At 55.1% G+C, this 22,851-nt stretch overlaps 2 protein-coding genes across 9 annotated transcripts in view; one reads left to right on the top strand and one right to left on the bottom strand.

Annotated features, from left to right (window-relative positions):
• Positions 1 to 1,185: 1,185 nt before the first annotated feature.
• On the bottom strand, positions 1,186 to 11,910 carry LOC110082550 (zinc finger protein 783). Its single transcript, XM_073002668.2, has 6 exons — positions 11,803 to 11,910; positions 8,263 to 8,649; positions 7,228 to 7,354; positions 6,516 to 6,629; positions 6,210 to 6,323; positions 1,186 to 4,387 (listed from the first exon to the last, which is right to left on the bottom strand). The coding sequence occupies exons 1-6, from the start codon at positions 11,824 to 11,826 to the stop codon at positions 3,042 to 3,044; spliced, it is 2,112 nt and encodes a 703-aa protein (XP_072858769.2). The 5' UTR covers positions 11,827 to 11,910; the 3' UTR covers positions 1,186 to 3,041.
• Positions 11,911 to 14,787: 2,877 nt separating this feature from the next.
• Positions 14,788 to 22,851, top strand: part of KRABD3 (KRAB domain containing 3) — a 37,938-nt gene continuing 29,874 nt past the window's right edge. For 4 of the 8 annotated variants that reach the window (XM_078378450.1, XM_078378451.1, XM_078378455.1 and 1 more), the window contains exon 1: positions 14,793 to 15,229. In XM_078378450.1, coding sequence (XP_078234576.1) covers positions 15,080 to 15,229 — 150 coding nt within the window. In that variant the 5' untranslated portion in view covers positions 14,793 to 15,079. Of the gene's footprint in view, positions 15,230 to 22,851 lie in introns of all 8 variants that reach the window. The other 4 variants (XM_078378453.1, XM_078378452.1, XM_078378456.1 and 1 more) reach the window with 3 other exon arrangements.

Raw genomic sequence — 22,851 nt, 5'->3', positions numbered from 1 at the left:
AATCCAAGTCAAAGCAGATCTGACAGAGGGCAGTCCAGTTTTCTCTTGAAGGCCTCCAGCGTTGGAGCGCTCACCACTTCTAGAGATACTTCGTTCCATCATCGTACTGCTCTAAGAGATAGGAAGTTTTTTCCTGATATTCAGCCTAAATCTGGCTTCCTGTCACCTGAGCCCATTGATGCCTGCCCTGCACTCTGGGATAATCGAGAACAGATCCTGTCCCTTCTTTATAGGACCATCTTTCATTTCCTGTAAGGAAAAGTGGATTCACAGAGGGAACACCCTACCACTGACGGGTGAGCGCCATGGGGCAAGATCAGTGCAACCCCCAATTCTGGCATCCTTCTAGACTCAAATCCTCCAGAGTTCCCCTTCCCGTCACTCTCTTCGTTCCCATCCCATCTGCCTCAACACCCGTTGAGAGCACAAGACAGTGGCCCGACCCACAGGCTGCTCTGCCATCCCCGTTCTGAGGCTCCTTGCCCTCTAACACGAAAGGCCGTGGGGAAAGTTGTCAGTTACACTCATACTTAACAGAACCTTAATTACAGGGCTGCCATATAGGAACGTAATGAATTCCTCTGCACTATGGAAAGAGATGAGAAGTCATTATTTCCAATAAAGTCCCTTTGATGTTCCAGATTGGCTTTGGACAGAGTGAAAACAGCAGCAGTTTTTAGGGGATGAAGTTCTGGAGCCATTCAACAAGGCACACACGCCAAGGTGCAGAGTGTTTCTCACGGGGCTACGGGAAAACGGACCAGGTGCAGTATCATTAATTAAGGAGCTGGCGCTTGCATTCCTCATTGCATACCCAAGGACAACTCCTTAATTAGTGGCAATTTGCTGTTTGACTTGCTCAAGCCTACCTAAAGTCACAGGAGCCTGGCCGGGCTGCCTGAAAATCATAGATAAAAGGTCAGGCAAGTTTTGACTGTTTTGGTCTGCTTTATACAGTCATGTTTAGCTGTAAGGATGATGGTCTGTCACCCTTTTGTGTGTTCTAGAGAACAACTCCCATCATCTGCCACTGGTAAGAAACCTCATGCAGGCAATCAAGATTCATCTTATCTTCCCCTCCTGCCTGCGCCAAGGGGCGATGGGTAACAACCCTGCCCCAAAGCTGTGTGTTAGTGCTGGATCCAACCCTCCATTGCACCTTCAAACAAGAAGATCCGTCATGTAAAGGAGTGATAGAAAATCTTTTATTAATGCCCTCTTTTGTTTTTGCTTGAAAAACACTAAAAAGGCAGAAGGCCAGTTCCTAGCCTGTCCCAGGCCCCACGGGTGCTTCTTGGATCACTTGTGGGCTGGGTGGCAAAGGCAGCGCCCCCCCCCAGGGAAGGTGGGCCGGCTCTTACAGGCTGGCCGTGGCATTGAAGTCCCTTGAAAACTGCAGCCTGGCCATTTTTTTAAATCTCCAACAGCAGCTTCCTTTGCTCTTTGGTTTCTTCTTTGCTCCTTTATAAATCCTGCCAGGCACCAGGCGTCTGGGAGAAAGACTCTAGGGTCAGACCGAAGGGACCTGGAATAAACAGGCGGGTGGCATCTGTGGGGTTCCTACACCCCCCCCCCCAGCAGATGCTGAAAAACTATACATTGCATGGCCTCTGGCTCCCTTTAGCAGTCATTTCTGGTAAATACACCCTGGAAATACATAGAAATACGTATTTCTGGGTTTTTATGACACGGAGCAGACTCTTGTCCATGGCAGAATTGCCATGCTAGAGGAGAGCCTCAAAACCCCAAGACCCAATGTCATGTAACCAGCCTCGGAGGGAGAGGTCAAAGACTTTTTTAAAAGCTGGCTGCTCTCATCTCATCTGCAAGAGCAGAAATCAAAGACCCCAAGCTCAGCCTGTTCAGGTACTGCACAGAAGCCCACCTGCAGTAAGAGGAAAACACAAGTCCGCCTCCTCCAGGGAAAGGCCAGTCGGATGGCTGCTTTTTGGCACAGCATGACCCGGGTGGGAAAACGGGAGAAGCCAAGCAGGACATCCTCTGGAATGTGGTGGCACCTGGCCATGGCCCAGGAAGAACAAGGGGGGGGGGGATGTCCAAGCCAAGGAGAGCTACCACAGTGGCCCCTTCCTGGAGGTTCGAAAGTCTAATGCAGGAGAATCCGTAGAGTGTCTGGCAGGCCGGCAGTTCGGAAACAGTCGCCAGGCTAATCTGCCCAACGTGGAACTGCTCCCTTCCCTGTGGGAGGCTTGAGCCCAGCAGGTAAGAAGCGACCAGGTGCCTTCCCATCAGAGTGCCTTTCAGATTCTGTGCTCTGGTCTCCCCCCACCCCACCCCCCGTTTCTCCCAACATGGAACTGGACAGTCTCCTCTTGTGGCCCTTTAAAAAAAACGTTCTGTAGCACTGGGTGTGTGCAAAGTGCTTCATCATCCTCCGTTCATTTCATCCTCACAGTGCACCTGCTCAACAGGTGAGACTGACCTCTCCAAGGTGAGCTCCCCAGCTTACAGCCAGCCAGGGAAAAGAAGCCTTCTCCTGTGTGGAACAGTCCATCGATCAGCCTCCTGCGTTTGCAAACTACAGGGGGGGGGGCGTTCTGGGGCACTGTCAGGTTGAATTAAGGCTCCTTAATCCAAGGTTGGACCCCTCTGTCCACACAGTACGGAGTGCCCCAAAGAGGACTCTTCTCCCATCTGCTGAGGACGGTTCTGAGCTTTGCTGGAAGAGCAGCTTGAGTTTTGAAGCCAAAATTCTATTTTTAACAGGATGGTTTACTGTGGTAGCCAGAAAACCTAGGGCTGTGGATTAACCCACCCACCCACCCAAAAGACCGTGGCCCACTTCCATGTTCAGTCTTGGGAGAATCTCCCTCAAGCTGCCCCTCACCTGACCCCAAAAGACCTCTTGACAGCTGGTCCTGGGAGCGTCCACCCTGGGAGCGTCTCCATCAGCATCCAGCCACTCCCGGGGCGTCCGTGCTCAAGTCGTGCTCTGGGTCCAGCCACTCCCAGTGTCACAGCCCACCTGCGTGGCTCGCCAAGGAGCGCCGCTCTTCCCCGGGCCCTCCTCCTCCTCCTCCTCAGGTTCCACTGCCAAGGCTGGCGGGGAAGAGCGAGTTTTTTTCTGCGGGGCTGCTGACGGCGGGTGGCGGCACAGGGCCTGGCGTGGGCTGCTGCTGTGGCGGTGGCGGTGGTTCCCCGTGCATGCGCAGGTGGTGCTTGAGGGACTGCTTGTAGCGGAAGCGCTTGCCGCAGTGGGGGCACGAATAAGGGTTCTCCCCCGTGTGCATGCGCTGGTGCTCCAGCAAGTACTTCCGGCGGGCGAAGGTCTTGAGGCACTCGGAGCAGCGGTGGCGCTTCTCCCCGTTGGCGTGGCTGGCTTGGTGGCTGAGGAAGGCCTGGGCGTGGGCGAAGCTCTGCCCGCACTCCTGGCATGAGTAGAGCTTGGCCCCCGCCTGGTGGACGCTGCTCTGGTGCTTCACCAGGTGGTGCGCTCGCACGAAGCGCTTGTCGCACTGCCCGCAGCGATAGGGCCGCTCCCCAGTGTGGATCCGGTAGTGGTTGGTCAGCTTGGACTTTTCGGCAAAGCGCTTCTCGCACTCAGGGCACTGGTAGGGCTTCTCCCCCGTGTGGGTCCGGGTGTGGTCGTCCAGGTGCTGCTTGCGGATAAAGGTCTTGCTGCACTGCGGGCACTGGAAGGGCCGGGGCCGCTCCCGGTGCGTCTTCTGGTGGACCATCAGGCTGGACTTGCGGTTGAAGGCCTTGTGGCACTCGGCGCACTGGTGGGGCCGGTCGGCGTGGACGGCCTGGTGCCGCGTGAGCTGCCCCTGGTGGCTGAAGCCACAGCCACACTCGGGGCAAACAAAGGCACTGTCGCTTTTCCCCATCGTGTGGGTTTTCTGGTGGATCAGCAAGCTGGTTTTGAGCCGGAAACTCTTGGGGCAGAGGGAGCAGGCGTAGGGCCGCCCCGCCGCTTGGGAGAAGGGCGGATCGCTAAAGTCGCTCTTGTAGTCTACGCACGAGTAAGGACCTGGGTTGGGCTGGGCACCAGGGTCTGCGGCCGGCGCAATCCCCCGCCCGTACACGATGTCCTCTCCTGTGTGGATCCTCTGATGCAGAGAGAACTGCTGCTCGCAGGCAAACCCTTCCTGGCACTTGACGCAGCGGAAAGAGTCCTCTGGCCGGGTGGACCCGAGTTGCTGGCAGCCCCGCTCGTTCTGGGGTGGCTCCTCTGGCCTTGGCACGGGATAGGCGGGTTGCAGTCCCTGGGGGCAGCCTAGCCTCTCGCAACTGGCTTCCGGCTTAGGGACCTGGAAGGTGTCTCCGCCCGCGTGTAATCCAGCCGGCAGCATCCCCTTATCGGGCAAGGCAGGCTTCTGGCTTCCTCGGAGGTTCTGCGCCTCACTTTTAATCATCGCACCATCATCTGGGTTGGAGCAGAAAAGGGAACCCACAACAGTTACAACTGCCCTGATCCCCTGCAAATTCTACCCCTGGGGAAAGTATGGTCTCTGTCAAAAACCCACAACAGTTACAACTGGAAAGAACCGACAAGACGCCATCCAAAGACTGGCCCCTAATCCCGCCACCCGCAAAGTCTCAGCCAGCAGCGATAGAGGAAAAGACTCTTTCACATCAGGAACAGGAGACAAAACATCTGCTTCTTTGCTTAGAAGGCCAGCGAGGCAGCTCAGAATGCAAATTCAGTAATCGGGGGGGGGGGGTATTTCTATGGCCATGAATCTCACCCCCACTCCTGGCCCTCAATGTACGGGTTTGGAAAGGAAATAAAACTTGCAGGATGGGTGGGTGAGTGGGCTCACCTGCCAACAAGAGATACGGTGGCCTCTCCCTCGGGTGCTCGATTTGGTCTGCAGCATCTCGCTAATCAGTTCACTTAAAAGGTATCCCAAACGGATTATCAGCTGATTTGGGAGGAGGGGCCCGGTGTTTATTATTTTGTAATGGCAGTATTTCCGATTTCAGGGGGAGCATCTTTTCCCCGTCAGGAAGAGAACGGCTCTGCCGAGGGGGAGTCTGCTCGTGATAGCAAATGTCTTGAGAATACTTTTTCTAGAGATCGGCGGCTTTTCTCACGGGCACCTTGGCCCAGGTGGAGTCTGCAGGGAGGGAGTGGGAGCCCTTCTCTAATTTGCTGCTCTCCAAGTGAATGCTGGACTACAACCACCATTATCCCCTGCAAGTTCTACCTCTGGAGAAAGTATATTCTCTCTCCAAAGAGAGCCATCCTCCTATTTAGCTGGCAGTACACCTGTTTTTAATTTGTTTGTTTTTTTGTTTTCAAAAGGCAATGCCACTGCACTCAAAATGCACAATTAACAGCCTCTGGCCATTTGCATAATTGGCCTTCAGGGGGAAGCTAGGAAAGGATACTGCTGCCCATCCAAGAGACCCCTGCTGCCGAGATGCCAGCAACAGTTATTCCAGAGCTTGGAAAAGTTATTTTTCCAGAGAGGCCGTGCTGGTTGAGGAACTATAGGAGTCGTTGTCCCGGAAGCCACATGCTCTGGCTCAACCAGGCCGGAAGCCCTGGGACAGGACGCTGTCCCTTCCTTGGGGGCGTCGTAACTCAGGAATCGGCTTTCCTGAACTGGCTGGACTTTAACTGGCCAAATTAGAGGTGAGGCGGGAGAGTCGGCTGTCTGCCCTGCTCTTCTGCTTCTTTGAAACTCATGTGCTCCTGATGACAGCGGTTCGAGGCCAACACCTCCGAAAGTATTTTGGTCTTGGAAGGCAGGACTTGAACCAGCTTTGCTCAGGAAGCTGTTTCACCAAGTCAGAGAAAAGCAACAGCTCCTAACCCAGCGCGTGGCTGAAGGACAGGATCCTCCCCCCACTGGGTACACAGCCGCGGCCCATCTGGGTGGCTTTCAAGAGATGGGGCAAACTAAGGGAGCAAGGAAGGGGCTATCGGTGGCTACCCACCACCAAGTGGCTCTCTCCGCCCCACTCCTGCCTCTGTGCACCAGCTGCGGGGGAGCACCAGCCAAGAGGCCCATGAGCCTCCCGAGCGGCTGGCCACTTTCCTGGGACCAGCTGGTCACCGGGGAAACCCAGCGCTCAGCAAAGGGGACTTCCGGCTTGAGGGTCCTGCAGGGCCTCATTCTGTCTTCGCCCCTGGCAACGGCTCCGATTTAGGAACAGCTAGGAGCGCATCGTGAGAGACACGGGCCAAGGAAGGAACCTCTGTCAAAGGGGATCCCTCTGGCCCTCCAAGGCCCACTCACCATAGCCGGCAGCCGTGGGGATCTCCCGCTCCAGCTCCCACTTGGCTTTGCCTGGGGGCTCTTCTCGCTTGATCCAGGACAAGAGGTCCTCCTTGCACGCCAAGTCCTCGGTTTCTGGGAAAGAGAAGGAGCAGGGAGATGGCAAGGGAGCCCTCCGCCAGGCGCCCACCCTCCCCGGGCTTCACAGCCAGACGAGGATGCCCTGGCGGAGGACCTGACGCAAGAGGGCGGAGGGGCTGGAAGACCAACCGATGCAGCCGACAGGTAGCCCGGCGATGGCCCTCCAAGTCGCTCAGGGCCACTTACCTGTCCTAGGTTCTGGAGGGAAGCCCTTTTCTCCCACAAACTCCTGATCCGCAACGCGGGGAAGTTCTGCTGGCTCCGTCTGGGGCGGAACCTCCCCTCTGGAAATGGCAGCGTCTGTTTGGGGGAACAGATCAGAAAGGGGGGGGTGAGGGTCCTGAACGTTACCAGAGCAGCTCATGGCTCAGAAGTATCGGGTGAGAATGAGGGCCTGCTCCACATCCCACCTCCTTTCACCCCCCATCTGTTTTTCTAAATAAGATCCTACTTCACTTCCAGATCGGCTTCCCCCTCACCTCTTTGCTCCGTTCACTTCTCCTTTCTTTTCAGCCTTTCTCTATATCCCTTTCCCAGCCACTCCAACGCTGCCTGGCTTGCAACGTCCAGCTGTTCTTTCTTTTCTGTTTTCTCTTCTAATTTGGGGGCTGCTTCTCATGGGCTTTCTCCATGACTGCTCCCAGACTCAAGAACCCCCTCCCCATAAAAGGCCAGGCCACCCCGTCCCCCTTTGCTACCCTTCCACCGACAGGCAAAGATCTTTTTACTGAGGTGGCCTCTGGCACATGATTCCTGCTTAGAAAGTTGTGTTCAATGGATTGGTGGTCTATTTTTTTATGATATTAGATTCTTTTCTATTTCAGTAATAATTTTAAAAAAATTTATTTGAACTCGTATTGTTTTTGTCCGTTTTTATCACGAAAAGCCAGCCTCTTACCCAGGGAGATCAAGGGTTCGAAGTGTCCTTTTGTGATGTTTTTGTAAAGTTCCTTCTGCCACTCCTCCAGGTTGGCCCACTCTTGAGTAGAGAAATTCACCGCGTTGTCATTGAAAGTCACGGGGACCTAAAATCAGAGGCACAGCTCAGAACCCCTGAAGCACGTCCTCCACCACCAGCACTGCCCCCCCTGGGGGAACTTCCTTAGGGTTAAGCGTTCTGGAGATATTCTGCCCGAACCGAGTTTTGTTTTAGCTACTTGGGAACACCCCAGGAAACGGTGGGACCTCCCCCTCCGCTCCCCGATATTCACCGTCAACTAAAGGTGCTGTTTCATGGGTTCAGCTATTGGTGGAAGAGAGCAGTCTTCTGGCAACTTGTCTTGGTGGCCCTGGAAGGAGGCGAGTGGACATCTGCCCCCACAGGCCAGCTCTGTGCCCCAGGCCCAACCTGCCAGCGCCATGCCCTGCAGCAGCATCAGAGACCGTGGGGCACAGAACACAAAGCAGGGCGGGGGATTCTGCAAGGTGGGGGGGAGGTTTCACCTGACTGCCCTCACAGGACTCTTGCGCCAGGGAACCTGGCCGCGTTGATCACGGAAACTCTGCAGGACGTTCAGCTGAACGCCTTTAACCGCCTGCAGCAGAACGTCACGCTCAACAAACCAAGCTGGTCTCCGATGCTGCAGACCGTTCCGTGCCATTCAGGGGGCCACCCCACTTTAAATCCTACGCCTGCTTAGGCCAAGGGGCTTGCCTGGGGGCTCCTGAGTCCAAACAGCAGCCGGCCGGAGACAGCGCTGTCGGCCACAGAGGCAGACAGGTGCTCCAGAGGTGGTTGGCCAAAGACCCTCAGCCACCTTCCCCCTTGGTTACCCTGGCGAGAGTGGCTGGGGATTTCAGTCCACCAGCATCAGGAAGGGCCTTGTTCCCCCCATCCCCCCCCCACCCCCACCCCCACTCTACACCGTGGATCAGCAACAACCTCCAGGCCAGGAGACCCTCCTCTCTGTTCTTCCCTCCACTGCCCTTTTACCTTGGGAGCTTCCCCCTTGGGGCCCGGAGGGAGACGGAGGATCCAGAAGTTCCGGTTCTTGAGCAGGTTCTCCATGTTCTCCAGCCTCCGCTGGAGCTGCCCGTACTCCTGGATCAGGGTCCCCAAAGCGGCCAGGTGGTTGCTGAACTCCAGCTCCGTCTTCTCGCACTCAAAGATCTTCTTCTCGGCGGTGGCCGTCCTGCCCTCCAGGTTCAGCAGCCGGGTGGCGTAGGAGTCGACCTTCCTCTCCACCGCCTGGATGGCGGCCACCACCGTCCAGAGGGAGATCTCGGCCGTCGGGTAGATCTCTCTCTCGGCCGCTTGGTCAAAGAGGGGCGCGGGCTGGAAGGAGGCCAGGTGCTGCGACTCCACATCCCATTCCCAAGGCTGTTGTGGGGGAGAAGAGATTCAGGCCAGACTCAGCCAAGGGACAGGGCTTGGGGAGGGGGAGGGAGGAGGAAGAGGAAGAGGAGGAAGGCTGCGGGCGGGCGGGCGGGCTGGAGAAAGAGGAGCTCAAGAGAAAGGCTACAGAGTCCAGGAAAGCTACCCTTCTACCACCAGGTCAGATATTTCTTCATGTATCTCAATGTTGTATTCTCGAAGGCTTTCACGGCTGGGATCTGATGGTTGTTGTGGGTTTTCTCGGGCTCTTTGGCCATGTTCTGAAGGTTGTTCTTCCTAATGTTTCGCCAGTCTCTGTGGCCGGCATCTTCAGAGGACAAAACTCTGTGCTCATGAATGAATGAATGAAAGAAGTGCTGTCCTCTGAAGAGGCCCATGGCCACAGAGACTGGCAAAACGTTAGGAAGAACAACCTTCAGAACCAAAGAGCCCGAAAAACCCACAACAACTATCTCAATGTTGTCCACTCTGAGTGGCAGAGATAGCGGTCCAAGCCTCCAGGCAGAAATTCTTTTCTCACCCTCCTTGGCACCCCCTAGTCCCCCCTGGTCGTCTCCCATCCAGGAACCAACCAGGCCTGACCCTGCCCAATTTCTAAATACAGACAAGCCAGATGTGTTCAGGGTAGAAAGAGAAGGGGGGGGGGAAAGGGAAAGCAGCAGAGAGAGTAGAAGAGAAGGAGAGAGACAATGAATGAAGCCACAAAAATGGAGTGGCCAGAGGGGGAGACCCTGAAGGCCTCCAGAGGTGGATGGAATACAACTTCCTTCATCACTGATCGTGAGCCATGCTGATTGGGCCTGATGGGAGTTGGAGTCCCATCTGGAGGGCCATCCCTGGGTCACAGTGAAAGACAGGTGCTATCCAACCCATGACAGAGACCTAACACGACAACCCCATATAGATGGAGAGCAAGTGAGGTGCCCTGAATAGAGTTTTGTTCTAGGGCTCAGGAGGCCAACGTTCAAATCTCTGCTCGGCTGCGGAAGCAGTGGCCGTGGGGTGGGGTGGGGTGGGTATGTGACATTTCACATACCTTGCACACCTTACGAAGCTCACACTGAGTCAAAATCGACTCAGCAGCACATAAAACACACACACAGTTTCAGATAACGGTGGTTGGGGGTTAGTGGTTTGGTTTCCTTGACAGCTGGGGTGGTGTCATTTTCAATCCATAATATATACAACATTATTGCCCAGATCTGCATCAGGCTACAGATTCACCGCCAAGCGGCTTCTCGTCTTATCGGCCGTGGCAACCTGCGGCCACAATATCACCGCCATGAGTGGTGCATCCACCAGGGAAGGGGCTTAGGTGGAGAGGGGGCTTCCGCCTGGATTGCAGGAAACACCAACGGCGCCACAGTTTCCAAGACGTTCCCAGCACAGGCTGAATGGGAGTCAAATGGCGAAGTCACCTGAGTCAATAGGGCTCTCCATGCAACTCGCTTAGATGGTCCACGTCTCTGCACGTGGCACTTGTGGATCTGAATTTAAACACATGTCATGCACAACTATGGAAAGAATCCTGTCTAGAACCAGGAGAGCGACTGCCTTTCATGGCCTTGTAAGGCTTTATATATACTGTTACATTATTTCTGTGAGTTGCAGGGCTGTGTCACAGCCACATATTTTGTAGGCTGGTCATGTACACATGCTATGGCCTTTTATTAATGAATTTGTTCTTAAATGAGCGAGCAAATAAGGCAGAACCAGAGGTTTATATTTTCTGATCTTAAATTAAAGCAAACATAAATATCAATTCCATAGCAGTATGAACCAAATTTTGCACCATGAAGAATCAACGTTTTGCAACGTATTGGGCAACTGGCGTTTGCTCAGTGAGTTGGAGGCCTTGATACCCAGGCTCTAGGCTGCCTTCTGGGAGTGTCTGTGGCTGATCGGCTACTTCCGCGTCCGGCCCCCTGTGTCGCTTTGAGCAAGTTGCATGGTGGCCCCTGAATGGCATACGAAGCAGAGGGGCTGGGAAACCACTTCGGCACATCTGACATCTCGCAAACCCTGGCAGGGCTGCTGTAAAGGGGAACAGACTTGACAGGGCTTTATTATTAATTATTGTACAGTAATGAAGTACCGAGAGGGAGCCCCATCAAGCCACATCCTGCAGCCAGCAGCAACAGGGTTTGGCTTCCTCTAGAGTAGATGGCCAGGTCTTCCTTAAAGGGAGCCTCCTCTTTACGGGATGGGATTTGATGAAAGGCGGGATTCTCAAAAGAAGACTGTATTCCGGCTCACCTCCAGTGTCGCTGCTGAACGCACGCGCCCTGAAACCCCCGGGCATCCCAAGGGTTCACCCCAGAGTTGTCCCTGAAGGTTCCCCGAAATCGGTCAAGGCTTCCCCGTGCGCAGAGTTTCCCGACCCCTTCCTGGAGACCCTCCAAGGCCGTCAGAGGCACCCGGGGGAGCGTCTGCTGTCCGACCCCCCCGCGGCGCTTCTCTTCAGGGGGTCCTGAACGTCCAGCGAGAGAGAAGGGGGGCACTTGGCGAGGCAGGCCGAGGGCCAGGCGCCCACCCGCCAGAGCTGGCAACCCTGACGTGGGCAGGCCTGCCCGAGGGTTCGTTCTGCCCTTCTTGCCAGAGGCCCCTTGGGTAAGACCCGGCCCGGGCATGCCTTGCGGGCTCCCCTGGCACTCTGCACATGCTCATGAGCCTCCTCTCCTGTATTTATTCCCCGGGGCATTCCAGGGGCTGAGACTGGGGAGGGTGGGGGGTGGGGGTGGGGGGGTCCTGGAGGGTTTCGGCAGCGGTTGGAGGAAAGGCGAGGCCCCCCCTTCCTCTCTCAGCCCCCCACCCCAACCCCAACGGGCAGCCTGGCGAGGGGGGGGAAAGCTCTTTGTCAGAGTGACAGGCGGGAGCCAAGCCGCCCCCCCAGCCCTGCAGCCAAGAGGCGCAGCCCCTCCCCCTCCCCCTCCCCGCCCCCCCGGACACCCCCAGCCCCTCCCCCTCTGTGCATCCTCCTCCCCGCCCCCCCACCTTGCGCCTTACCCCCCCCTTGCACCTTCAGCTCTCCCCCCCTCCCCCGATGCTAGTGGGGAAGGGGCTTTTAAATGCCCCCCCATTCCTCCTCCCCCCCCTCCGCCCCCGGTCCTTCCGGGCACCGCCGGGAGAATCGCTCACCTGGGCGGGAGCCCACTCAGCCATGGCCGGTGACCGCTAGGGGAAGCCACTGCGCATGCGCTTCCCCCTCCCCGAGGCCGCGGTCCGGGCGCAGGCGACGCAAGCCAACCTGTCCGGCGCCTCCCGCAAGAGCCCGTCGACAGGGGCGCATGCGCCGTGCCGCCCTCCGATCCGGCCGCGCAGCGCCACCCGCAGGCCGGAGGACCGCGGAGGCGAGGAAGCGCATCCAGCCAGCGGGGAAGGAGGAGGAGGAGGAGGAGGATGGTCGTCTTCCTCGGGAAGATGGGTGGCCTCTCTCTCTCTCTCTCTCTCTCTCTCTGGGACGCCTCTCAGCGGCCTCTTTTTACTGGCTCTGCTCAGCTTTCCGTCGTGGCTTCTCAGGCTGTCAAGGCCAACTTCCAAAGAAGCACAAGGGAAATAAACAATTAAAAGAGAGAGAGAGAGAGAGAGAAACGGTAGTGGTGGCCCCTTGACCACCCGCTCTGGTTTTGTCACGTGAGCTTTCGTGGACCCCCCCCCCCTTCTTCAGATATACGGGGAGGGTGTGTGTGAAATGCTGGATGAAATGCCAATTACGCCGAGGAAAACAGACTCAGGATTCAGTTCCCTGATTGACGTAAACCGGTTGGGATGCCCGACAAAGACTCGGAGGACTCGGGTCGGAATCCCCTTCGTGGCCTTTGAATGATGCGAGAGGCCTCTTTATCCTCATGGCTCTTAACTTTAAATACTGTAGTCCCTTTTAACCATCCTTGACTACTCGTGGTTCTGAGCGTGAAACGTTGTCTTTCAATGACGGGTCCTTTTTTTAAGGAGAAAGGTGGGGTAACAAAAAAGAGTTGAAATGAATAACTCGCCTCCAACTCGCGGTGACAAACCCCCCCCCCCGGCTCCCCCAATGACTGCACGGTCTCCAACCTGTCCTGTCCTCAGCGGCCCTGCTTTGGGAGGCGCCAGCCTTTCAGATATTGTCTTTTTAATGATGTACCCTGCCTGGGTTCCTCTCTCTCTCTTTTTTAAAGGGAGAAAGGCAGGGTAAAAATAATTTAGATAAATAAAGGCAGGGAGAGAAGGCAATAGGTTAGGTTAGGCATCCTTCTGTCTCAAAAGACTATGGTATCGCGCTCTGCGATTTCCCTGCACTAATTCTCCATACAGGAGATCTTTTGGAATCCAGCCATCAGCCATTCTCACAACATGCCCAAGCCAACATAGACGTCACTTTTTCAGTAATGTATATATGCTAAAATTTCCAGCTTGATCTATTTGGAACTTTCTCCTGCCAGGTGATCCCAAAAATCCGTCGGAGGCAACGCATATGGAAGGTGTTCAGCTTGCTCTCCTGCCGTGCACAAAAGGGTCCAGGACTCGCTGCAGGACAGGAGTGTGCTCAGGACACATTTTATCTGGGGGAGGTATTTTTCTTCTAGCTGACCTTTGCTCTCACTAACTGCATGGTCTGAGGGGTGGGGGTTAGATTTAAATGAGCAGGAGCAGGAGCTCTGGGCCCTTTCTGGAAGGGGAAGCTCAGGCAAGAGGTAGGGATGAGATAAATTAGGATGTGGAGTAAGATGGAGGAGGCCCTGAAGGGGAACTGGCCCAGCTTTCATGCGCCACCAGCCTTAGCGGCCCTTGGGAGAAGTGAGTGGACCAGTGACATCCCCATCGGGCCTGATGAAGTGGATGCGTCCACAACAGCTCACATTAAAAAATATATACGAAACTTAGTCTTTCAGGTGTCTTTTCTTACTTTTTATTTTTACTTTGCTTTCACCTGTAATGCTTGCACAGGCTTACAGAGCTACCCCTTCTATAACCATCCTAGACCGTTGGTTTTGGTGCCTATTGTGTTAATAGTAGTGGTGATGATGATGAAGGTGGGTGGCAAGGGTAGCCAGTGTGGGGCAATAGCTACAGTGTTGCATCGGGACTTGAGAGCGCTAGGTTCCAGCCTACAGCAAGCCACCCCGGGGACCTTTTGACCGGCCTGACCTACCTCGCCAGGTTGTTGTGGGGAGGGGAGGGGTCAAAGGAGGAGGAGGAGGAGGAGAAAGCCCCGGGCCCTTGGCATCTAGGAGGGCAAGCGGGAGCCACATTTAACGTGCTGAGTGCTGCGAATTAAGAAAGGGACTCTCAAGGTCCCCTGGGGAAAGGGGGGCGCGGGGGGGGGGACGCGAGTGTGTGCGTGTGTCTGCAGTAAGGAATACATAACGAGTGCCGTTTTGCTCGTTATTCTTCGAGTTCGAGTCCACTCGTGACTCCCTGGCTCGGAATGGAATTAAAAGAGGGCCAGGCCGGATGGCTAGACCATGTCTCCGTTAGGCAGACCTGGGCAAAGTGTGGCCCGCGAGCCACTCCTGTCCAGCCCGCGATCAGTTTTGAACATCAAAACCATTTATAGCTTTTTGTCTAAAGTTGATCCGTTGCTTATCTTTAACATACCGCAAAAAACCTCTTTAGTATTTCTGAAGATTAACAAGTTTAAAAAAAAAACAATCGTAACATCACTGTTTCATTTTACAGTATTTTTAAGTAAAGTTGGTTCGGCCCCGAGCACAGTTCAGATTTTTCATGCGGCCCCCCCTATAGAAATTAATTGCCCAGCCCTGCCGGTAGGTATGATATATTTAGGGCTTCTCCTTTTTTTTCTTCGCTCTGCGTCGTTTGTTCTCGCTGCTCGTAAGCCGCCCAGAAGGAGGACTTCGGCACAAACGGGGAGGTAAATCACATCAATCAATCAATCAATCAATCAATCAATCAATCAATCAATCAATCAATCAATCAATCAATCAATCAAGAGATTCCGCTTCCTTCCCCGCACCGGGTCCGGTGGTGCCGCTCCTGCCAGGCTGGAAAGCGCGCAAGGGGCGTGGGGGGGGAGAAGGGGAAGCTTCGCCCGACGAGCGGCTGCCTGTCCTCCTCCTCTTGCAGCGGACGAAGGTCTCACCCAGCTGGGGGGGGGAGGGTTCCCGGGGGGGGGGAGCGACGCTCAGCGGCGGCCGGCCGGCCGGGTCAGCCTCTCCATCCCGAGGAGGCAGCGGGAGAGGGGCTGCTGGGTGTTGTAGTCCCGCCACCCAGGAGGGAGGGCGGGAGAGAGGGCGGGCGAGCGGAGCGCGGGCGCGAGCCTGGTGGAGGTGGGGGGGGGCCTCTCTCGCGCGCGCGCTCCCGCTCGCCCACCGGCTCTCCCTCCACCCGCGCCGGCTGCCTTCCCTGCCCTGCCCTTCCCGGAGAGCCGCTGCCGCCGCGCCGGGCGGAGCGCGGGGTCCACGAGAGCGGGATGCATCCGGCGGCGGGGGCGGCGGGGACCGAGGGCAGCCGCAGCAGGAGCGGCCCCGACCCGGTTCCCGGCCGGCGATCGCCCCTGCCCGGGCCGGGAAAGCCTGGCGGCGCGGGAGGCGGCGGCGGCGGCGGCGGCGAGGCGCGCCAGGTAGGGCCGGGCGCCTTCGGGCGGACGACCGGCGGCGGCCCCGCGTCCGGCGGCCGGAGCCCCTTTACTCTCCCCCCCCCTCGCCGCGAGCGAGTCCCGGCGGCCGGAGGGGCAGCCGGGCGAGGGGGAGGCGGCGGCGCCCAGGAGGAGGAGGAGGAGGAGGAGGAGGCTCGGGCCTTTCCTTTTTTGGGGGGGGGGGACAGAGAGCGCGAGACCCGCTGGTCCGGGCACGGCAGGGGGCAAGAGGCATTCCACCGGCGTCCCACCGGCTTTCCCCGTTTTGGCCGGGGGTGGGGGTGGGGGTGGGGGTGGGATCGGGCACCGCGAACCCCCGGCAGCCCCCTCCCCCGGTTCCGAAGGAGACGGCGGCGGATCCCCGGCGGCTGGCCGTTGCCGAGCTCGGGGGAGGCCCGGCGGGGCCGGAGGCAGGTGGTGCGAAAGGGCCCGGGCTGGGGCCGCGCCCCGGCCCCGGGAGGCTCTCGCCCCCGCCCCGCCTCGCCCGGGCTCCGTTCCGGGGGTCCCCCTCACGGATTGTGCGAAGGGACCCCGGGAGGGAGACGGGGGGGGCGGGGGAGGATTGCCTCCATGCCAAGGGGCAGGTGCGGTTCCACCGGGGCTCCGCTGGCATTTAGGAAGGAAGCAACTGGGATGAAGGGTTTGCCCGAGCGGTTACCGGCCTTGCCGAGGGCTGGGTGCCCCCCCCCCCGCTCCCTCTGGTCGCCCCTGCACCCGTTGAGCAGACTTGGAAGCGGGCATCGGGGTGTCAAGCAGGGCGTTTATATGACCCTTTGGAGCCTCCTCGCCCCGCATCCTCCCTGGCAAGGCCTTCTGCCCAGCAAGGGGTCCTTTCTATGCCCATCTTACAGTTGGGTGACCAGAGGCAGAAGAGCCGCGAGGAGGACCTGCGGGTGGAATCCTGCGCTCCTGGGGGTGGCGTGTGCGGGTGGTGGCTTTCCCAGCGACCTCCTGCCTGCCTTCTCTCCTCTCTGGGCCAGACCAGGGGCCTTAGGCTGCGGTGAAGGTCCTGCCCTTTGACCTTTGACCCGCCCCTGTTTTGGACTTGCCGGTTCCTTCCACACACACACCCACACCCAGGTTGGCCCTCTGCCTCCGGCTGTCCTCCTGGCCCTGTACATTTGGAAAGCTACCCAGATGGTGACCCAATGCAGGAGGCCGGACTCTGGGTTTTTCCTCTCTAAACAGTGATGCAAAGCTGTTCTTGATCTTCTCAACCTTGGTGGGTTTAATTCTCAGAGGTGAGACCTTGAAGATCCTTGAAGCAGAGGTTTTGTCCATGCTGACCAGACAGACAGACAGGCAGAGACTGAGAAAGAAAGAGAGAGAGAGAGAGAGAGATAAAACAAGAGCAAGCCGGGTGAAAATGGGAAGTTTTTTCACTGGGATTTTGAGAACTGGTGTGTCCTCAGGTGCCGTTTCACCGTGGTCGGAATGCCTGTCAGAAAACACCTTTAAGGCTCACAGGTTGGTGCCCCCCCCCCCGGACGAGCTTTTACGGAGGGCAGCTCGCTTTCTCAGACAGATGTTGTGAGATGTTTAACCACAGAATTCCCTCAAAGTAGACACAGCCTAGGATGTTTAGGGAATCAACGCTCTGGACATCCCAGACTTGGCTTTCATGGTGCTGTTCTGGCCACTGGCTGGTCCAGAACTTGGCCTCTCTGACTGGATCGCCCGCCCTTTTTCCTTTCTTTGTCCTTTCTTTTCTTTTATACTCTCTGTGCCTTTATCTCCCTTCCCTCTATAATGCATACTTGTTTATCTCACTCTTCCTTGTCTGAATAAATGGACTGCAACCCATGAAAGCTTTGCCCAGGGGCACATCTGCTGGTCTTTAAAGAGCCAAAATCATCCTTCTTTTCCTCTTTCCACACTCCCTGGAAAGGGTTTACAAGGATCCTGAGTTTGTTTTCTTGTGCTTGTGCGCTTGTCGGTTGCTTCCAATCTGTCGTGTCCCTGTCGGGATTTCCAGGGCATGCCAGGTGTTCAGGAAGTGTTTGACTCTGCTCAGTAGCCATCAGTGGCTATGCTGGGCACCCTCTAAGAGATACCAGCCCTCCCTGCCAGGGAGAGACCCTCAAAAATGAGGGAGGCGGTTTTGGAGGGTGCTTGCGATTTCACGGACACACCGGGCCCTAGATGGCGACTCCTTGGCCGGCCTGTATTTTATGCCACCACCCCCCCATACACATCTTCCCTTCTAGATAGGTTTGATCCAGCCAGGAGCTGCTGTATTTTTCTTTCCTTCTCTAATTTTGTCTGTCTGGCTCCTGGGTTTTATTGGCAGTGTGATGGCGTTAAGCCAGGACTGCTGACAAAGCTGCCTGACGGTCAGGATGCAGCATGCTGAGACACATGGTGGGGGCTTTATTGCAGCCCCTGCAAAACACAACACACACGCACACGCACACGCACACACGCGCGCACACACGCGCGCACACACGCGCGCACGCACGCGCACACACACACACACACACACACACACACACACACACACACACACACACACACACACACACACACACACACACAGGCTAAGAAGTTCTTTGCCTGATTGATGAGTGCATGGAGCCAATGCCCATGGATTTGGGACTGAAGGAAGGGTTTCAGAGCTTCCCGGGAGAGTTGACCCCGGCACCTGGAAGCTGCGAAATTAACCAGGAGTGGAGGAACATAAGACGCATGCCCCTTCCGTGAACTCCGACCCTTGAACCCATGGGGGGAGAGTGGGTTGTGATCTTTGAGGATTGCTCCGGTTGCCGTGGCCGGTTCACGCCACTCTCCAGCTCTTCTTTTCTTTGTTTGCCAAAAAAGTCACTGGGCAAAGCGCCTTGTTTTCCACTGGGCGTCTCCTTGTTTTATTCCCCAAAGGCCAAATGTTGGAGACATCCATTTGCGCTTGGGAGGAATCACTGCCAGACCAGGTTGATGGATAATACTTCCACCACTGGACCTCAGGGGTGTCCCCCCCCCCCCCCCGTTTTAAACCAGACACGGAAGTCGTTTTCACTTTTCAGGGATGGCGGTGAGACTGGCTGGGCCCTTGGTCTCCAGGTCCTTGAGCAATCAAGGGGTCAAAAGGATTCCTGTCCAGTCTTGTCATTGTTCTGATTCATTAGGCAGTCAAAAGAGATTTGCTTGGGTTTTTGGTTGAGATCAGTTGGAGCCTAAAATGTATCTTTCCAGGTCTTGTTGGCAGGAAGACAAGCCTCCCTTTGGGATGTTTAGATTGTTAGTGGTAACATATGTATTTCAAAGAGGTAAATGGATCTGAGTGATTCTTCCTGCTCCCTAGAGGTTGAAAAAGTCAAGAAAGAATGGGCACTGGTTTTTTAAAGAAATTATTGGAAGTCATATTTGAAGATCACCAAATTTTGCCCTTTTAAATATACCGTAATTAAGAATGACCATATTAAAAAAGAACAGAAAGAGTTCATTGTTATAATGGTCACAGCAGCAAGATTAATATTTGCAGAAAATTAGAAAAACGATGAACAAGTCAACTTTGAAGATTGGTAGAAAGAAATGCGGAGTTTAGCGATAAATGGCAAGCTAACATGTGAAATAAAAGAAAAAAGAGGATTGACAAAATATAATGATTCTAAAGAGATATGGAGTCCATATTTGAATTATGTTTTTTGTAAAATGGAAAGGTCAAAAGCCAGCAGAAGAATCAATGTACAGTATCTTTGGCGTGGCATGGGGTGAAAAGAGATTAAAAGGAAATATTTTCTTATCTGGTCCCAAGAATGATGGTGGTACAAGGGGGGAAATTTTGTGTTAGTGCATGTATGTATACACATTTTATATTAGCATTGTTTTTATTGTTTTTCTTTAATTAATTAAAAAAAGTCACTTTCTGGACTCCATCTTCCAGATTTTTCCAGCCATCTGGGAGTTGTAGTCCCCCAAAATATAATGCTATCAATCCCTCCTGCTTTGTACCTTTTGACACCCTCATTGCCTCTCCTCTTCTCGATCATCCCAGAGTGCAGGACATGCAACCATGGGTTCAAGTGACAGGAAGCCAGATTTCGGTTGAATATCAGGAAAAACTTCCTAACTGTTAGAGCAGTACGACAGTGGAACCCGTGAGCGCTCCAACGTTGGAGGCATTCAAGAGAAATTTAGACAACCTCCTGGCAGATAGCCTTTGATCTGTATTCCTGCCTTGAGCAGGGGCTGGACTCAATGGCTTTAGAGGCCCAACATTCTATGATTCTACAGGGGGGGGGTCAGACTATATGACCTTCAGGTGTGACTTTTCTGCTTCCCTGCTTCTGTGATTTTGCTCCCCCCCCCCAAAAAAAAGAAACACCCCACAGGCAAAAGAGAGCAGGCTGTCCACCAACGCTTCCTGGCAGTCGAACTCCCCAGCCCCTCGGCTGATCTGCTCATGGTTGACAAGATCCCTAAGTGGGGAGGGGGTTATTGTCAGGATGAAGAGCCAACGGGAGTCTGGAATTAAGGTGTTGACAAAATGATTCTCCTGGAAAATGCCACTCTGTCGGGCTGCATTAGGTGTCAAATAAGCCACGAGGGCCGCTGTCCCCAGAAAAACGTCAGAGGAGCAAAGAAGGGTGTTGGGCCAGACCTTGCCTTCACTCCGAGAAGTGACAGCTGAGCAAGTGGCCAAATCTCTGGGCTCTTGTGCGCATTTAGAGGGGGGCACCAAGTGGAACTTCTGCCGAGGCCTCCTTGAGATGGAGAACAACCCGGATTTGCCCACAGAGATGGTGGCGAGAACGTGTGCTGCTCTTCCCTTGCATGGAGTTGCTGGATTCGTCTTGTTCCCCGGAGAAAGACGGTTCCGGGTGGATGAGGGGGAAGTGGCTTCGTGTCATAACGGTGCACAGCGTACAAGAAATGGACACAGAGGCATTGCTCTGTTTTTTCCTCTCTTGTAAATTTTCTGCAGCCTCTTTGTGCGAGTCATAGTCAATCTCAGGACCTGGAAAGGTGACCTCTGTGGCGGGACTTCATCCTGTTTCCTTAGTGAGGGACACCTGCCGCTGTTTGGACAGAGGGCTGTGTTGATTCAGATCCAGGTCCTTTAGACCTTGGTTGCAAGTCTCTCTGTTTTCCTGGCAGCAAAACCCAGAGACTCCTGGGGGGAGGGGGAGGGCAGAAGGCCACAAGCCGCAGCTGGGATAGGAGGTTGCCTTCAGCGCCACAGATTCCAGCAGGCAGGGAGTGCTCATTTAAGAGCGAGAGGGTCTTGCGGTCCTCCGAGAACTCACAGCCTTGTGGTGATACCAGCCTGCTCCCTCCGATGCATGTTGTACATTGCAGGGGGGGGGGTTACTGCAGAGCGGAAAGGCTGAGCTCCTGCAAACTGCCTCCCCCCAAGCACACCTAAGGGCTGATGGGGCTGTTATGGGCTGGAGAAGACAGACTATTGCTCTCTCTCTCTCTCTCTCTCTCTCTCTCTCTCTCTCTCTCTCACACACACACACACACACACACACACACACACACGCACACGCACACGCACACGCACACGCACACACACACACACACACACGCACAGGCACGCACAGGCACGCACAGGGACGCTAGAGGTCACATAACATGTAGATGGTGTGGCACCTGCTGCAAAAGGGATTCCCTTGGCCATGTGGTGCAGGAAGGAAGGAGACAAAACCTCGTGAGCTACTTACTGGAAGGGATGTTTGGGGATGAAGCCCCATCAGCTGATTTGCAACAGCCTTACAAGAGGAGCCAGGCTTCAAAACAGGACTCCCCACTGAGACAGAGGCCCTGTTTGTTTGTTTTTTTGCATTAACAGCTGGGTGTCTCGCTGTGACCCAAAAGGACTCGGTAGTTTGCAGTGCTGAGGACTCGGGGGACCGTTAGCGAGACAAAGGGGTGGCGGCAGAAGGGAGCCTTCGTGGCCCTCGCCAATCCCTGGCTGAACCCCTGGCTGGATTAGGCTTACCAGTTAGGGGGATCTGTGTGGGATGGTGACGGACGGCTTTCCAAATCCATCAGGAGGGGTGATGCCCCCCCCCAGCAGCACCCAGGCGTGCCAAGGGCTCTCCAGGAGTCTGGATGCGTTATTGCGATCGATCCCTGATTGTCCTCAGCAGCCGTGCCAGCGTGGCAAAGGCTGTCGGCTCGGCTCTCATCGTGTGGTGCTGGCTTTTGCCATGCTCGGCGCTCTGTGTGTGTGTGTGTGTGTGTGTGTGTGTGTGTGTGTGTGTGTGTGTGTGTGTGTGTGTGTGTGTGAGAGAGAGAGAGAGAGAGAGAGAGGGGGGGGGGGGAGAGAGAGCGAGAGAGCAGCTGTCCAAGGAGATTCCGTCTCTTGCTGGAGTCGCCTCTGTTCCCTGGTGGCTGTGCTGCCGGCCCCATCAACTACTTTGAGGCTCATCCCGAGTTCTGGGTAGCCACAGGGACTAAAACGAGAAAGCCACTTAAAGTTATGAATTCACTTAGAAATGGGCTAAAGGGAAGGGACGTGCCCTTTCTCAAGTCACAGAAGCCACAGGCTAGAAAGTTGGCCATTGGCCACGAGAAAGGGTTTTTGGGTGGCTTGTTGACAGCAGGAAGGGCTTCCTTGATCAAGAGCCTCCTTTTGGGGATGGGGGGCAGCCATCTGGGTGTGACTTCATTCCAGTTCCCCCTCAGTCCTCTTGTGTAAACAAAGGATGGTGGTTCGCCAAGGACTGGGGGGGGGGGTTTGCAGGTCTGTTCCTCTTTTCTGGCAGTTGAGGCACCGTGGAGGGATTTCCAAGCAAAGATGGGGAACCATCTTTGAACTTAAGTGAGGCAGAAGGGAAAACAGAAACCAGACCGCTTTATATTCCGCTTCCCAACCCTCCCTGCAAAGAGACCCTGTTGCACCAAACTGCCTCTCAGAAGAGGGCTGGGGAACCAGTGATGGCGGCTGCCGGTCACATCTTTTTAAAAAAGTTCCAGTCTCTTCATTTTCTAAGATGATGACAAGAAACTGTCCCCTGCAAATTACAGACCAATTAGCCTTCTCGCTATCACTGGGAAGATGTACGCCAGTTATCTACTCTACAAATTACAAGACTGGCTATTAGATCAAGATATTCTGGGACCTGAACAAGCGGGTTTTAAGGCAGGAAAGTCTACATTAGACCACTGCCTGATTTTATCCCATCTGATTTCTAAATATACCTCTCAGCGCAATACTCGCTTGTATGCAGCCTTCCTAGATCTAAAAGGGGCCTTTGATTCCATCGATAGAGATATTCTATGGCTAAAGCTCGCCAGGCTGGGTATTGATAGGAGGCTCCTCTTCTTAATCCAAAAACTCCATGAGGGCTCTACATGTCGCATAAAAACGTCGATGCTGGGGGCCCTTTCCAATCAGATCTTTTCCAACAGAGGAGTGAAGCAAGGCTGCGTTCTGGCACCAACTCTGTTCAATCTATTTATTAATGACCTCGCCCCACTCCTACATAATATCAATGGTCATAGCCCCAAATTGGGCCATATACAGATTCCAGTTCTATTATATGCGGACGACATGGTTATCCTCTCCCGCACAAGGGTTGGCCTAAAGCGGTTAGTTATCGGTTGCTATGACTATCTGATACGCAATAATCTCCAGTTAAACTTTGAGAAATCTAAAATTA

This window comes from Pogona vitticeps, chromosome 6, assembly GCF_051106095.1.
Source record: "Pogona vitticeps strain Pit_001003342236 chromosome 6, PviZW2.1, whole genome shotgun sequence".
NCBI lineage: Eukaryota > Metazoa > Chordata > Lepidosauria > Squamata > Agamidae > Pogona > Pogona vitticeps.
The sequence above is the reverse complement of the archived record's forward strand: the minus strand, read 5'-3'. Positions and strand labels throughout refer to the sequence as shown.